Raw genomic sequence first — 18120 nt, 5'->3', positions numbered from 1 at the left:
GTGAATACTCAAAATGACCATGTCACTTCTTCATTAAAAAAGGAAGACATTTGTAATTTTATTTAACATGAAGTGCAGCGTCTGGCTGGTGATTTAATTTGAGAAGAAGCTTAGGCATTAATTTTGGAGGTTTTTCCTGTTATAATTTTGCGTTTGCTCTGCATTGTTGCTGCCGACGTACAGCGTTCCCCTTGAGGCCATTGCGTCTTTTGGGTTTGTTCCAGTTGTCATGGTAACGCTCAGCAGTCCCGGGTCGACCTAATTTCTCCTAAAATGAGGATTATATCTAGCATTCCACACTCTTTCTACATCATGTGGCGCTTATGCCTATTCTGACTCATGTCATTGTTTACACGAGTGGGTGAAACGAGATTTTTCAGTGGTCAAACTGGATTCTGCTGGTGCACCTACCTGTATTTCATGCAAACCTCGATGATTCACTCACTACCTATTCCAGTGTATCGACTGACTTAAGCTGTTTCTGAAGCAGAAAAAGATCAGTACCTGAATGTATATTTTTCATGTTTCTTGTAATTTAGGCGATGTAGTATATGTGGAAGTTACATAGGGGCACTTATTGGAGGAATTACTGCTCTAACACAGTGATTCTTGTGTTTTTGGTTCTTTTCCATCGAGACACCTATACATTCCTTCACATAAGCTAAAAGGGAGCAGTCATAAACACTGCAATGGCCAAATACGCAAAAAAATTCAAGGTGCTTTTACTCTGGCTTCTTACAGGGTGAAAAGTCCTCATACTTAGGATGGACATTTGTGACTTTCAGGATGTTTTCTTTTTGCTGTTCGTCTGATAGTGCAAAACATAGTAGCAAGGGAACACAGGGAAACCCGACATCTCACGTAGTTTTTGTGTTTTCATGAGGTAATATGTTTTGGGACAGATTTTTTTTTACCTCTTTGAAGTTGAATTTATACTGGGGTAGTTTTTTTATTTTATTTAAATGATGTTTTTTGAAGATGCTCTAGAGATATTAGTGTGGCCCATCACAAATCCAGTACGAACAAAACTGAAAAAAATGTTTCCATTCAATGTATACAGTGTTGCAGTTCACCAGTGTCTTTCCTTTTGTTATGTTTTGTACACAAACTGATATTCCAAGTTTATGAACTTGAATTTGCCTGAATATCATGTTTCATGTTGTGGCTACATTTGGTCAGTGGAGGTTCGCAGAGCGAATGAGTTGTGAAATATCTGTTGATCAGTCAGTGCATTTGATAGTGCCATTTTTTGTCACATCTTTCAAGTATTTACTGACGTGACAGTGGTGAGTACAGTTATGGTGATCTTATGGCAATTCTCGAAATTGTTTGGTGAACCAACTCAATTTTCCAGGCTTCATTGTGTTAATTATAAATTATTTGTTTCTCCAAATATTAAATGAATGTCATTCCACCTCACATGGAACACGTTTTGCTTTCATAGTTTTCATCGTTCAAAACATTTTGCACTCGATAACTGAACAACCATGTTTTTCACCTTTATCAGTCTGCTGTGGATGCAATTATTTGTGGGCAACCAAAAATTATGTAGTTACATAAGAAAGGTTTGTTTTAACATACATTAGCCTTCAAGAACTGTCTGCGTGTGCTGTGGTCTTGAGGTCGTAAGAATGTTGTGCATTGTATATTTTATTTATTCAAATTAACTATCCTGCTGTTTTTGTTTCGATGAAGGAGGATGTGCCACTTTTGTTATTGTAAGAAATGGTAACCTTTTAATGCAAAAACAGTGAGGCTGTTTATTACTCAATTTGAAACATTTACTGGAGAGCGAGTAAGAGAACACGCTTGGAAAAATAAAGCTCACAAATTCTGTTTTAACACCGAAACCAACACTTTTTCCAGTGTTGTGAATTTATATATTAAAAAAAAAACCTAATAAACTATCATCCTGCTCATGTGTGTTTCCGTTACCTGAAAGAACTTTGAAATACTTAATTTGTTTCATCTCAATTTTCATAGTCAAACACTGCACCACAGTACCTCCACTTCCTCATTGTTGGAAGTGTTTTGTTCAAGCGTGGATCGAACCGTCAACCTTCGGGTAAGCAGGTCACGTGTCTCTGTCCACCGCTCCCAGTAGGTGGTGATGTTGCCCTGTTCGGCCGCGGACAAACACCTCCCGAAGATCGTCTATGTCGGACAGAAGCGCGGCGCGGTTCCGCTGGACTCTCCTCCCCTGGACCAGCGGCTTCAAATGGCTTTGGCCGATTTCCGGTGAAAATATGGGAAGGAAGCGAAGTGCGAGCTCTTGCGTTTTAGTCGCATCATTTTATACTGTGCTCTGGCTCTGATATGATGAAGGATGGGGGGGAATGACCACTAAAGAGGAGTAAGGAACAGACAATCTCGGTAAGTGTTTGTGAATAAGTAGAGGCTAGCGTAATGTCAACGTTGAGAGGTAGTTGATCCGATTGACTTTCGCGTCAATAATCCCTATGGTGGGCTACTGCCTACACACCCCATTGCTAGCCAAATGAAAATTAGCTTTATCAATTCAGACCGTAAAATATGGATCTTTTTTCTCCCCCGTTCTTCATCCATAAATACTGCATTTCAGTTCAAGGTTGTCAATTTTCTAAATGTATGTTCGATCTGCAGATGATCTACATTGTTATTGGTGATGTGACTGACACCCACCTGTCCAATATTGGAAACAAGTAGGCATTTGGTCTATACACTGTGTGCTGGGTCAGATCTATATTATTGCTTTATTATCTGCGCACATGTGTTTGAGGTAAGAGGATTATCGCTGGGCCTAATCTTTTCCAAGTAGCCTTGCTTTGGACTTTGAAGTAGTTCCAAACAGTGAGCACCATAAGATGTCTACTGATTCCCAATGCCTCTACATTTCTGTCCAGTACAGTTCCACTTGCATGTATGGTTATTATGCAAAATGCACAAACTAACCTAATTACTGTGCTCGTTTGTGCAGCCAATGGACACCATGCCACAACTCTCTTCATCCCTGCTGCAGGAGTGCAATGAGGATGAAGTTGCGCCATCAGAGGAGGAAGAATTCGGGGAGTTTAGGGAATTCCCCGGTGGTGATGACTCTCATGTCTCCTCCACATTACAATCTGCATCTAACATTTGTTCTTCAACTGCATCAACTTTACTCCCGTACACCTGTCACAATCTATCCAGCATAAATCAGCCAGTAGAACAATCGCAACCCACATCCACTGGAAGTCTCAAGGTTATTGACGACTCGGAGACAGCTTCAGTTGGATTATCTGAAAAGACTTCAGTCCTGAAATCATGCTTCAAAAATGAAACGGACTTTGCAGATTTTTCCGTTTTTGGCGAACAGGCAGCACAAGCATGGTGCTGTGGTCTAGGTGGTGCAGAGTTTTGGGATGGTGAGGGAATGAGTGCACAAAAAGGACTAAGCATCACTTCAGGTGATGTGGCCATTTTGAAATCTGAGCCCAAATCTTTTGCATACGTGTCCAAAGATGACATTTGCACCGAAGTTTACTGTGAGAAACAAGCTAAATCGTCTCAGGATATTCAAAATAAACCACATTTTCAGCCGGAATGGAGTAATTTTGCGGATAAATCAGTGGACAAGTCTTGTGAAAGTCATAAAGAGAGAAAGCATAGTTTCAATCTGAATTTTTTACGAACATCTAAAGAAACAGGACAAAGAGAGGAAAGGGAAAAGAAAGAAAAAAGTGTTTCCACTCTCCCTCAAACAGCAAGCTTGTATGACTTTGTAGACAATGCATCATGCGATGAAGGCTCATCACAAGATGAACCGTCTGAGGATTTTGAGCCAAATGTTTCTTCTCTTGCTTCACAAGAGACGGACACAGATCAAGATCAGACTGATGACGAAGAAGAACTGAGGAACTACAGGCTTTCGAGATCGTTTTGCAATGATTATATTTGGTATAGCCTACAGGCTTCCAATTCGGATGCAGATACAGGTCTTTTTTACCAAGATCATTCTGTTGCTCAGGAATCCTCAGCTACCTCTATGGACTCAAAATGTGAAAAACATTCTGAAGAAGACCAAGTGTTTAGAGGTGTGAGCCTTGAGCCCCATATGAGCCAGCTCCAATTAGCTGAGGGAGAGGTACAAGGAGGCCTTCCTCCCAGTGACAGCTTTGCTGACTTTTGCTCAGCACCCTCACATGAGGACAGAGACTGTGAGCTATTTCAAGACCGACAGGAGGCGTTTGGACAGCAGTGTGATGTAACTAGCTGTCAGGTTGGTGTACCTAAAATGCTTCTCTTTACAAAATCATATATATCATATGCTTAATTAATGCATACCGTATCTTATGTTTGAGACAGATTGTTCTACAATGTCAAGTTCAGCAGCTCTTTGTGGACAGTTTTCCACTGATGGTTTCCGCTCAAGAGGTGGAGGATTCAGTTTGTGGACTAGATTCGCTGCTTTTTGTCAAAGATCAAAATTACCATAAGGAAGAAGAACCAAGACATTCTGGCTTACTCTGGTAAAAACTTACTACACATTACATTTTCATTAATCTGAAATATAGAATAGGGTTCTTTTTTTCTACAAATATTTTGTGTGTAATGTACTTGTTATTGTTCACTGACCTCAGCGTCCCACCTGGAATAAGTTGGCCATCTCAGGACGTTCTCTCAGTTGCTGGCTTGCAGTTTCAGTGGGCGGGTTCCCATATCAACAGATGTTTGCATCAATGCCTTGATGTGGACTCAAAGAATATTGTGAGGTTTTTTGTGACTCTTCGAATAGCAAAGTTATTTTCTTACATACCTGAGCAATGTACATTTTAAAACTCCTTGTCGTCTTTCACTTGCAGCTTTTTGTTGGGATAAAGAAGCAACCAGTTCTTGTTGCCGCATTAGTATCCCACCAGGTATGTCAAAATATTTATTGCGTAATAAAAAGGGGAAAATAGTTCAGTACATTTTTGACTGAAATGCTTAATTTTAATGGTGATTTTACATTAATAGGGACTGCTGGAGCCAATGAAAGACTCTTTGTCAGCTGTGCATTTTCCAGGACAAACTGCAGTGACAACACATGCACCTATGAGGACCTAGAACATAATAAGCTTCCCTGGGTTATTGCAGGTAACACTTTTATAATAAAGAAATAATAAACTACAGGTAACTTAATAGCTAATTACAATAAAGTAAATAAATATTTAAAACGTCTTATTCCAGAAATTAACCTGTGCCCTGTGCTAAACTGGAGCAGTCAAAGCCTTAGCAGATCTCAGGACGATATGTCCCACACACTTTTGGATGCAGAACAGTCCATTATTTGGCAGCTTACATTGTTTAAGGATCTTTTTTTTTAATAGATTTTCTCTCCTGTGGTGACTCTTCATTGATACCCCATGTTGCAAAGTGATTGAATATTTTTATTATTATTATTATGTAAACATAAGTTTACCCGCATATTGTGTTCATGGTTATAACGACAACAAAAAACAGCTACCTCATTGGCCAATAAAATTGTACAGGCTTTCTACAGTTTGTCCTTTTGTGAAATTACGGCGGCTGTTACAATACAAAATATTTCATACACAACCTTGTAGGAACTTGTGACCCTAAACCTCTTTTTGTGAAAGATGAAAAGCAAGAAATGTAAAGAAGAAAAAGTCATTATTCACTAAAATTGAACAAAAAAAGATTAACAAAATGATCCAACTAAAAACAAAACAATTGTGCATGTTTATCATACCCTCAATGATCCCATCAAAAGATTGCAATTAAGAAGAATGAGCTCCATCTTCAGAGGAAAATCATTTGGATTGGTTGTACTAGTTAGCATGCATTTATTATTAGAGTGTATGTATTTGTAGCATGTAAACTATTTGTACAATGGCGTAGAGAATATGTTGCACAAACAAATGTCTGAGGACACAAACATTATTTTCTGAGAGTGTAATAGACAGGATATACAGAAGAGGGCAGCAGCAAAACAGCCCCGAATTGTACCCACTGAACTGATGGATGGATCCATTAGAATAACCCATTGATTAAAATGCTTTGTTTTAAAAGTAAGATCATTATAAGGGAACACTACCCACAGCCTACTTGCTTCTTTATTGAAGCGAGTAACTAAAGACAATTTAAATAAATATTTCATCTTCATCTTTTTTTTATTTGTGCCTTCATATAAGAGTTTCCCCAAGTTGCATCTTGGACCTAATATTTTGCTTACTAAAATGTCTAATATAATTTGCTTATGTAAAATACTGAATACAGAAATAAATCTTCTTTGTATTACGGCTGTTTGCTTCTTCCCTTTTAATTCGTAAAGTTTATGTGTTTTTTTCTCTCAGATTGTTGCTCAGCAGCTGTACTCCACAGCCGCCACATGCTCAACACTCCACACAAAGTAGCCTAATGCTTTTCGTACTAAAAAGAAGAGCAAAGAGTTTTGGCTCCATTTAACAGAAACCTTCAAGAACCTTGAGAAAATAACACAAGGCTTTTGGGCTCCTTAACCAGTCTTTCAGGGCAACATTGTCATGTTTCAGTGTCATCTGAATGATGGACTGTTGGCGTTCACTGCCTGCAGTCCATCATTTCTTATCCATTCAAGCTATTTTGAAATAACAGAACATGATCCTCACAATATGATGAGATATAAATGTAAAAGAACATACTATTTAGAATTGTATGTATGAATGACAGACACCTCTCAAATCTCAAATACCCCTGACATGATAGCACTGTTGTTGGTGGGCACCGGATGCGCACCCTTCCCTTCCTCTCAGCCGGGTTGCCGTGTCTTCCTTCCGGCTTGTTGAAGAAAGTTGAGGGAGGTTCAGCGGCAACTGGGCTTTTACACAATGGACAGCCAGGGAAGGAAAGTGGTGGTTTGTGACAATGGAACCGGGGTACGTCTGCCGATATTTAACAGGCTTTATTTTTGCCGATTGCCGTTTATTCTGGGCCATTTGTATGAACGATTTGCTGAAACAGGAAGTAGAGCTTCTATGCTAGCGTAACTGGGTGTGTAGCAGGTTAGCTACATTAGCTTAATTTTCATTCAAACAGCCTATGAAAAGACAAACACCCGCTTTCGATGCAATTTTTGGTTTTGAAACGCAATCATGTTTATCTTTTATTACTATCTTTTCGGTACACACATACAAACATATCAAATACATCTTGCTGCACCTCCGGTTGTCATGCTAAAATAGTTAGCGCTAGTTGGCCATTTTTATGCTCGGGTTTAACAGCTGGCTGTCTGGGATGGGCTGCTGTCATCATTTTGGTCATTCGTTTGATCATTTCGTCAACCTTGGTTATAATGTAATTGTGGGCACCTTGTACTTTAATGTTTACGTTAAAACCAATGGCACAGTTTGCGGTAATGGCTAAGAGATAACCAGGCCTGTAAGTTCATTTAGGCTAATAGAGCATAAAAGCACATTATGTTAACATACATTAACGTAGTCCTTCCATTTCCTTTATTGTATAAACACCACTGCAAGATATCTCCCTCCCCCCCCACACACAGTATATTGGTTATCTCATCCAACTGAGCTTCTCTCGGCTCCGGCGGCAGCACCTAATGAATGCGTTACCTATGTACTGTATGTGTAATGAAGCCATCACGAGCCTTACTTTTCCAAGCCAACATTTCCTACATGTGCGGCATTGGTGTGATCCTTTCCCCCCCCAAAAAAACAATTGTTCTATTAGTTTTTGTAGTTTAGATTCATCTTTCAGAGCGTGCTCAGATTTCACCCATTTCCTATGAGATGAGGTATTTCTTTGCAGACGGTCAGCAGTCGGAGAGGATGTAGCTCAGCAGTCATGATGAATAAGTGGAGATTTGAAGAGGGGTTAACTATTTATGCGCCAGATTTCTTTTCTTTTCTCTTTTTTTTTCCTGTTTTGTTTAAACACATTTTGTGACTATAATAAAGAAAAAAAACAGTACTACAACCAGTCCTGAGCATTACTTTGACCCTAAAAGTGGATTTTATTTTGTGGGTAGAGCTTGTTTTCAGTAAAATCACTGGTTGCATTTTTGCTTTGGCTCATAACGGGTTAAATTGAGCTGTTGGAACGCCACAGTTTATTATATAACCTAAATGTGCTGTTTCAAATCTCTACCTGTCCATCTTTTTTTTTTCCAGTTTGTGAAGTGCGGCTATGCAGGCTCAAACTTCCCTGAGCACATCTTCCCGGCACTTGTTGGGAGGCCCATTATCCGCTCCACCGCCAAAGTTGGAAATATTGAGATTAAGGTATGCTCTTTATCTGAAAAGACGCAAAGTCTATAAAAATTGTCATGTTAGAATAATGACAAAATATATCTGAGTCTGAGAATTAGAAAAGGTCCATAAACATGTGGCATATTAGATTGCTTAACACACAACCTATGTGAACCTTTCCTTTCCTCTTATGTTTTTTTTTTTTTGGACATCTGCCTCCCTCTTCCTATATGTTTTGTTACTCCCCTGATGAAGTAGAATTCCCAGAAGATGGTAAGTTCAGGTTGGTGTGTGCCTCCTGCTCTTGCCTGCCGCAGGAATTTGCCATGATTTTATTATATGATTCAGCATGAAATGCTGAATTTCTAGTGTTTTTTTGTCCCTCACAATGATGACTACTAGTTGACAGTCTAAACGAGGTGCTAGACTAGAGGCAAATTCAGCCTTCTGACTGACAGCTGCGGCTCATGGACAACATTATTTTTTTCAATCTTCAAGCCATGTCTCTGTACATCCTGACTACAAACAGCCTCATTTGTTATACCAGTATTGATAAAAAATATATTTTATATCTAGAAATATATTGTAATGAAAAGATGCCATATCCTATGGTGTTAAATTATTTTGTTGCAGTCCATTGAGTAAGTAATTTTGTAACCATTGTTCTGAGGATGCATAGCAGACAGTTGAGGGCTGGAGATGGAAGCACATGTGCTTTTCTTTTAACTTTTTTATTGTGACCATATGGTGGTACTACATTCAACTGGTACTTTGTTAATGCCAAAGAACACAGGATGAGCTCATAAAATGGCTGTCTTCAGAGGGCTTTTGATGTTTCCAAGTGGAACACGAGACGCTTGACTGTGGCTAACACTAAGCTCTAACCCAGCGTTGTTTACATTTTCATGCTGCGTGCATGCAGCTAGTCTGAATGGTGCTAAAAAGAATGGTTTAATATATCTATAGGAAATCTGGAGTGGATGCATGGAAACAAGTTTTATTGTGCATGCAGGGCAATTGTTTCTTAGAATAGGAATGCTATAGGTACAGTATGACATTCTGTGCTACTCTTTTTATCTATTATGTCAAAGACTTAACATGACATTGTGTAGCGGATCATTTTTAGGGCAATCTCCTAAGAAAAGGTGTTTAAAAATGTGTTTAAAGATGCGCACTTACCTTATACTGTGTTTTTGCTTTTACTCTTTGTTATAGGACCTTATGGTTGGGGATGAGGCCAGCGAACTTCGCTCCATGCTTGAAGTCAACTACCCCATGGAAAATGGTATTGTCAGGAATTGGGATGACATGAAACACTTGTGGGACTACACATTTGGCCCAGAGAAGCTAAACATTGACTCTCGCAACTGCAAGATCTTACTCACCGAGCCTCCCATGAATCCCACCAAGAACAGGGAGAAAATAATTGAGGTATGCTTTAGTTAGTACGCTGTTAGTGCTAGTACAGTTTTGTCTGTTAAACGGTTGAATTAGTTCTATGTAGGCATTGTAAGCTTAATAGACTGCTTCAATACTTTTTTTTTTTTACTTTTGATCAAACAATGTCTAAAATCTGTTCAACAACTGTGTTTTTTTGTTTTTCAGGTTATGTTTGAGACGTACCAGTTTGCAGGAGTCTATATTGCTATCCAAGCTGTCCTGACATTGTATGCTCAAGGTATTAAATCTCCAGGGTTTCTGTGGGGCAGCATAAAGCATTAAAAGTCATGAAATTAATGTTGCCAAATGCCAAATGTCATTTAAAAGCATTAAATTAAATTCAAACCGTCTTTAAATCTAAATTTATTGAAAAATGATGACATCACTCAGCAATTAAGAAAAAATCATAATGATGGTCTAAAACAGTTTTAGCTGAAATTGACCACATTTTTTTGCTCGGTTTCCCATGTTGTTCAATTATCTTTCCTCTGTTTGATGGAATGTTTGCAAATCCTAAGAAGTTAAATAGGAGTCAATTTTGTTCTGTGTTTGTGGCTTTAAATGGTAGTATTTTGGCCTTAAAAAGGTATTAAAAAGCATTGAATTTGACTTGCTTCTGCCTGTATAAAGCATTATAAATAAATAATGAAGTCAGTGCACCTAGTATGTGTTGATTTAACAGTGTGTGTTGTTTTCAGGGCTGCTCACTGGAGTGGTGGTGGACTCGGGCGATGGTGTGACACACATCTGTCCAGTATACGAGGGCTTCAGTCTGCCACACTTAACAAGACGTCTGGACATTGCAGGCAGAGACATCACTCGCTACCTCATCAAGGTGCCTATACAACAACTATTTACTCAACATTTATTTCTATAGTGCATATTGTCTGTGCTCAACCCCTTTTTTATGTGTTTCCCTAATTTCCAGTTGTTGTTGCTGAGAGGGTATGCCTTTAACCACTCTGCAGACTTTGAGACTGTTCGAATGATGAAGGAAAAACTGTGCTATGTTGGCTATAACATTGAACAGGAGCAGAAGCTTGCTCTGGAGACCACTGTGCTAGTAGAGTCCTACACGGTAATTAAACTTCGATTTGATGACTTATCAGTGATCTGTTGTTTATAGAAGGGTTGCTGCTGTGAAACCTGTCTGAACTTGCTTTTTCTGTAAGTGCTCACTGCTCAGCATCGTTTACATACTCACAAATCTAGTGATGACCCGGGAAATCAGGATTATTGCTTGTTTTCACAATCAGAGTTTACTTTACCATTCATGCCACCAAAGTTTATAATGGTTCTTTGTTCATGGAAATCTACCTGAATTTCTACCTTAAAACAAATCATTCATTAGATTTGTTCTTCACTTTTTAAATAGAAAGCCCACATATTTTGGCATATTTCTCTACAAAATCTTTGGGGTGTTTACATCTGTCAACGTCTGGTAGAGAGGGTTGTCTTATGACTGGAAAGTTGGTGGTTCGAATCCCAGCTACTGCTGGTGTACAGCAGTCATTGTGTTCTTGGGCAAAATATTTCACCCACTTTGCCTGTTTGACTGCAGTGTTTAAGGTAATCTTTTATTAATCCCCGTAGGGAAATTCATTCTCTGCATTTGACCCATCCTCAATGCCGCTGGGGTGACCTGTAGAAGCAGTGAGCTGCCAGCATGGGCCTGCGCTCGGGGACCCATCTCCATGATGTGCAGCCAGGCTGGTGGTCAGAAACACTTGACTGGAGGATTTACCTATTGTACATGTTTTTAGTGGTAGGGGAAACCGGAGTACCCGGAGGAAACCTACGCCGACACAGGGAGAACATGCAAACTCCACACAGAAAGGCCCCGTCCCTGGTCGGAATCAAACCCGGAAGCACGAGCGCTAACCGAAGTACTACCGTGCCGCCCATGTTTGGTGGTGGTCAAAGGGGCCAATGGTGCAGATTGGTAGCCTCATTAAGTGGGTCTACTTCAGGGCAGCTGTGGCTATAATAATAGTTTACTACCACAAAGTATGGAGTGAGTCTTTAAGTGTCCAGAGAAAGTGATATATAAAACTGCATTATTAGTTCTGAGCGGCCTGCCATCGCAAAGACCTATTGTAATTGCAAAGCGCATTGTACCTATGTGCGCAGGCGCATGAAAAGGGTGTGAAGCGCTGTCCCCCAGTCAAATGGAAACTCACCATCACAAACAGTGACTTTTTTGTGCTTCTTTAAAACTGTCATTTTACCATATTTTGTACGGTGTTGCCATGGAGACGTCCATAGCCCCCCATATTATTCTAATGGGATGGATACATCAATCTCTCATTATACATAAAGACAGCGCATTATGTGGACAATGATCATTGAAGTGTAGGTGCTACTTGTCAAATAAAACAGATTTTAGGCGTTATTAGCGCCCCCCGCAGGTAGGAGCTATTATTCACATGGAGAGGCTAAAATGTAGTTTTGATGTTTACTCACAAAGATTAATGGCTCATCACCAGGGTAATAAAATGTAGTGTCCTCGTTAGCGCCCTTGGGTATGGTTACAGAGGCGCGCAATGGAGGGATGGCCCGCGGGGGCCGTTCGATGCCGCTTGCGGCTTTAATTATTATTGTTAATAAAATCTGGATTGAGAATTAAGTGATTTGTTGATTTATGCACAATATTATTTCTGCATCATATTGATTGACGACCACATGGCTACTGGTAAGCACAGGGCAGTGCTGCTGACTAATGTTTTGAAAGGACTCAAACATGAGGCGTAGTGCTGCTCCTCTAGACTTGGGTTTTTCTTTCCAAAGACGTTTTCCGTACTGTGTGAACCACAAGTCTAAATACAGAGGCTGAAGTCTGTGTTAGTGCACGCCTTGGTGAAACCACGTGTGTTTGGATGTGTGTAGGTGAACATACATGTGTAGGTACTACACTGTGTGTTTGCTGAAACAAGGAGGCCAATGTCAGTGTGGCTGAAGGCTGCTGTGCTGTGTCTTACATCATTTCCTGTGTAGCCACTCTGTGGCGGTGGCTTTGCTATGCTTCCTCCCTTTGCTTTCTGAATGAAACCTTTTATAGAAAAACTAACACTGACACACTTTTACAGCCTCATTTGAATTGGTTGCCAAACATTTTTTGGGGGGAAGTTTCAGGTCTTAAAGATGAGTGTAATTGAACCTTTTTACCTCTGAAGCAGTTTGTGTTGTGTTGTATTGCATTCCTGAAATCTGTGCCAATACTTTATTTTCTCTTCCCTCCTTTTCCTGTCATCTTTCCTCTCATCTCCAGCTGCCAGATGGTCGTGTGATCAAGGTGGGAGGAGAGCGCTTCGAGGCTCCCGAGGCTCTGTTCCAGCCTCACCTCATCAATGTGGAGGGGGTCGGTGTGGCCGAGCTCCTCTTCAACACCATCCAAGCTGCCGACATAGACACTAGGTTAATTTTTAAAATGGAACAGTGTGCCCTGCCATAGATCTAACTTGTTCTAATTGAGTTATGTTTTTTTAGGCCTGAGTTTTACAAACACATTGTATTGTCGGGAGGATCCACCATGTACCCCGGCCTGCCCTCGCGACTCGAGAGGGAGCTCAAGCAGCTTTACCTGGAGCGTGTGCTCAAAGGAGATGTAGACAAGCTTTCGGTAAGATACTGATATTAATCTTTTTTCATAGCATGTGATAATGAAGAGAATTCATCAAGGTAAGAAAGTCAGAAATCTATTAATATATTTCTGATTTTTGTTTGTCAATCAAAACTAAATGGAATTTAATCTTTCTTGTATAGCGCCTTTCACATGACACTTAAAGTGCTTCACACAAGTCAGGGGATTTTTATTCATTCACTCCATATGCGGTGGTGGTAACCTACGTATGTAGCCATAGCTGCCCTTTGGGACAGACCGACAGAAGCGCGACTACACGCATCGACACCAGTGGACCCTCCAACCACTGCCAGTCATTCACGCACTCACAGATACTGTCTCATCATAGCCTATATTGTACTAGTTTTTAGTGGTAGGGGAACCCGGTGGAAACCTTCCCAGTCATGGGGGAGAACATGCAAACTCCACAAAGAAAGGCCTCGTCTGGCGGGGGATTGAACCCAGGACCTTCTAGCTGTGAAGCACGATTGCTAACCCCTGCGGCACCATTAACTATTATTGTCAGTGGTCATTTGCTATTACTCACTCTTTAAATGTATAAAAGTGAGGACTACAGGTCGATAGTCAGTTTATTTAAGCTTGCCAAGGTGGAGTTTTCCACAAGAGGAGGAGCTTAACTGTAAGTGATGTCAGAGTTCGACCACATCTTATATTGAGGGTTTTGGCAGACAAACTGCAACCTATGCACTAGCAGAGTGATACTGAAAGGAGCAGTTTGAAGGATGGTGTTTAGATGTTTCATAGGCTGAACTGTTCTTATCGCTGCTGGGTTCTTTGTGAAGCAGTTTCCACTGACCGCCACCAGGTGGGGTCAGAAACCAACACACTTTTTGTGGCATGTCATTATAATACCACTTACACAAGCATTTACACATTGCATAATTAATAACTATTTATGGTTAAATGATGAATATTTTTTATTAAATATAAGTTAGATATGATCTTGAGCTACTTTTTGTTTTTTTATGTGAAACCTATTCAACACAGTATCCTCTTTTGGACTAGTATACCTTTAGTTATTGACCATGTTATACAAAATGAAAAGCCACTTCCTCTTTAGTGAATTTGTAAAAGAAAACATAATAGCGCTGGTAACTTTGCTGCCATTGATTGTACCTCTTTCAAGATGCAGATTTTTGATAATTTCCGGTTGTGTCCTGCAGAAATTCAAGATCCGCATTGAGGACCCTCCGAGGCGAAAGCACATGGTGTTCCTGGGGGGAGCTGTGCTGGCCGACATCATGAAGGACAAGGACAACTTCTGGCTCACTCGAGAAGAATATCAGGAGAAAGGAGTTCGTGTGCTGGAGAAACTCGGAGTCACTGTCAGATAAAGCTGTGGATGGACAGACCATACAGCCAGTCGCCTACAGTACAATACACACACAAACAACACACAACATTTCACCTTAGAACCATTGCAGAAAATATATCTATCAATCCCTCATGTTGGGCTCACAGTGTCCCCGCACCAGTGGCGGGAACAAGGCCTTCACCCCTTTGCACCTCTTCCTCTCTCTCTCTTCCTCTCTGTCTCCTCTGTCCTGCTCTGGGATTGGCTCATGCTTCCCTCGCAAGCCCCTGAGAACCATTCTCCACGTTTGCCGATCACACTCAAGCCTCTTTCTTTCTTTTAGTAGGTTTAGAAGGGCTAAGGTTGCCCTGCTGATGTAATTTGGAGTCGGAAATATTTATGTGTGTTGTAGTGGTGATGGTTAAAACCAGGAAGTTAAGTTGGATGTTCACTCTGATTGTTTGCCTACCGCTTACTCAAGCAGACAACTGTTATTTGTTTAGTAAACTATGTTAATAAAATGAAGGCAAACCGCAGATGCATCCACCACTGCATTGTAAGAAAGTTGAGTTTAATTCTTTAAATAAAACTACAAATGTGGAGTGGATAAATTAATGAAGAGTTATAAGGAAATGTTATAAGATCACAATCAGGGTCCACATTAAACAGCCACGGGCCGCACTCAGCGTCTGTACTAGTGTGCTGATCTCATTTTTATGTCGGTTTTTATAAAAGATATCATGAATTTTCTTGTGGGAGAGGGGTTCTTCTTTGCTTTCTTCGGGTGTATGAGTTTATATCTTTCAAACAATTTTTTTTTTTTTTTTTTCTTTTCCCATGACCTTTTGTTGCTGTGCACTATTACCATTGTAAATGAATGGAGTACATTTATGTAAGTTCCTCCAGGTTTTTTAATGAAGAATTGTTCATTTCTAAAAGGGACACATGCACAAGTAAAGCCCTGAGCTTGACAACAGCTGTGCGAAGGTACTTCAGGTTTAGGGACGTGCAGTTTTCATGTTGTCCCTTTGCTTTTGCTTCTGCCTCCTCTCTGTTGAAAACTGAAAGTGAAAAGGTGCAAGCACTTGTCTCTACATCACACAATATGGCACCGCTGTAGTTAGCCACCTGTTGTATTTCTTCAGATCTACCAAAGCATGGAGGCAGATACTGTTTAAAGCGTTTAAATCGATTCGAATTTGAACAAGTAATGCCACAAAACAGTATTCTTTATGTATCAATACTGTTTTCTTACGTCACTTAATTTTGTTTCCCAGTCTTAAATTCACCAACAGTTGGCATTATGCAGACTGGAGGCACTTCTATTTTGAGAAACAAATCTATATATATTTTTTTCCTCTTTCCATTGATTGTCTATCCAGTGCCAAGTGCAGTTAATGTTAACTGGATCACTCTGTGTCTGTCTTTTTTGTCATTTTTTTTTATTTTCTTGTGTTGTTCATAGCATAACTGCCTAACGCTGATTTAAATAAAGAAAAGTGATTTATAAAGATTTCTGTGAAGCTTTTTTTTGTTTGGATTTTGTTTATCCTGGAAGAAAATCTTGCTATTGTGAATCTGACGCTTCTAAAGAAATATTTGACAACTGATAGATCTAGCTTAACAAAAGAGTTGTAGTTTGAAGGTTATTGTGACTTGAGCAAACACAAAAGGATTCAACAATCGGACGCATGAGGAGGAAGCGGACATGGAACGGTGGCAGAGGACTGGCGCCACTAGAGGAAGAGGCTCTGTTTCCGAGCCTGAAATAAAGAACGCACCCAGACTTTTCCGGACCTGTTCCATTTTAATCCAGGACACTTCCCCCTGACCCTGAACTGGCGCCTCTGCCAGCATTTGAAGTTTATTCTTTATCAGGACATCACTGACATCCCCATTGCATATTTCACAAGTGCGTAAGGTATAATTTAGGATGAACTAGGAATTAGTCCATGGGCACTCCTCTGAGAAGATCAAAAAATGCTCTTTATTTTAAAGTATTTAAAGATTGGAGTTTTTATCCGTACCTTGAATTCTTCAAATGCATTTAACATTTTGAAATATCGCAGAAGACCCCAACCCCGCAGTTTCCTCGAGCAGAGGTAGGCAAACTGTGGCCCATGGGCCGGGGTCGGCCCTCGATTCGCTTTCTATATTTTTTCATTTGCATTCACACTGAATTGCGTAGCAGTGTATCAGAGGCACCATGGCCGTCGCTGCCAGAGTGGGCTCAAATTGAGTGCATTTTGCAATAGAAGAAAGTTGAGCAGAATTAAGTTTGTTATTGTTGGTGCTGCCCTCTGTCCTAGAGCGTGGGGGTAGAGAGGGTCGCGGTTCTGGTTCACCAGTTGATCTCATGAGTCCAATGAATTTGCAGGGAAAGTACACGTTTTAAATAATTCAATAGGCGTATGTATGTCCATGACGCTTTCAGTTCTGGGGAAAACAAAACAGTACAGTGAACAGAAACATAGGGTGGTTGATCCTAAAAATGGAAACATTTTAAATAGTTTGATGAGACAAAAGGAATGATATGGGTAAAACAAAGTTTGGCAAGCTGCAGAAGGAAGTGAGTGGCAGTGTGTGCGCCCAAAGAGGGCCAGACTGACCCCATTACCAGAGCAGATATCTTAAATGTTTGCACATGTGGACTGTGATGCTGTTTAAAGCTGTGGAGCTGCTTTGCAGGCCCCCAAAAGCCCTCGGGGACCTTTTTTTCTTCTCTACCCCCTCCTCTGTTGTGCTCCATCATTATCGCCCACATGCTTTTCCAGAGACATCCTGAGTGAAACAGCTCCACGTCCTCGATGGCTATCACATGTTCCTGCTGCAGAGGGGAAAGCAAGAATCAGACAAAAGACTGAGTTTTACTAGGGCAGTGTTTCAATAACTATCCACATAAAGAGTGTCATCTCAGAAAACATGTTCAAACTTTATTTCTGATGTTGCACAGGCCTTTTTGAAAATCACATTTACCTATAGATTGTGAACCACTGAACACGATCAGACGATTACACATATCAAATAGGACTTATCGGTCATTTTATTTTGAGCTTTACAAGACCGAGCCAATGCACACACCAGGAGAGAGAGCCATACCACTGTAATGTAAGTTTCATGTCCATACATTTAGAAAAAGGTTTAGACATATAAGTACACAGACTCCGAGCTTAATGGTTTTTGTCTCTTTATTGGAGGTGGAAAGTAAGACACACATTTTCACCGTTTTTCTCATAGACCTGGCCACTCTTCAGTATCTACAAAGCACTTCCTGTTCTTTCTCAAAAGCAAGAGCTACATCCATCGTACATGTTAGAAAGTTCTTTTTAAAAAACAAAATAGAAATAAAAATGTACAACATACACTTGATATATATATATTTATATAATATAATTTTGCTCTTTTTTTACAGAGGTAAAAATACTAAGCGTAAAAAAATGGGTCTAATTCAATAACAGGGCGTTTCTTTATTTTTGTTTAAATACACAAGATAAAGAGGATGCGTTCAGGCACTTGTAAATGGCTCTGACGTGAGGAACACA

General features: G+C 40.1%; 1 protein-coding gene and 1 long non-coding RNA gene across 3 annotated transcripts; both read left to right on the top strand.

The window, feature by feature from the left end:
• Positions 1-2112: 2112 nt before the first annotated feature.
• On the top strand, positions 2113-5096 carry LOC306965573. 2 transcript variants are annotated; one of them, XR_013793038.1, is made up of 7 exons: positions 2113-2373; positions 2623-2758; positions 2957-4237; positions 4324-4487; positions 4599-4725; positions 4821-4877; positions 4975-5096. It is a non-coding gene; the product is annotated as an uncharacterized lncRNA (long non-coding RNA). The 2 variants fall into 2 exon arrangements; XR_013793039.1 differs by lacking the exon at positions 2623-2758 and having other exon boundaries at positions 2115-2373.
• A 1631-nt stretch (positions 5097-6727) lies between these two features.
• On the top strand, positions 6728-16064 carry actr2b (actin related protein 2b). The gene is made up of 9 exons (XM_079559449.1): positions 6728-6875; positions 8127-8237; positions 9420-9635; positions 9810-9882; positions 10343-10479; positions 10573-10722; positions 12913-13058; positions 13131-13263; positions 14448-16064. The coding sequence occupies exons 1-9, from the start codon at positions 6828-6830 to the stop codon at positions 14616-14618; spliced, it is 1185 nt and encodes a 394-aa protein (XP_079415575.1). The 5' UTR covers positions 6728-6827; the 3' UTR covers positions 14619-16064.
• Positions 16065-18120: the final 2056 nt, after the last annotated feature.

The sequence above is a fragment of the Gobius niger genome, assembly GCF_951799975.1.
Source record: "Gobius niger genome assembly, chromosome: 7".
NCBI classification, from domain to species: domain Eukaryota; kingdom Metazoa; phylum Chordata; class Actinopteri; order Gobiiformes; family Gobiidae; genus Gobius; species Gobius niger.
This window is presented reverse-complemented; position numbering and strand designations above follow the sequence as displayed.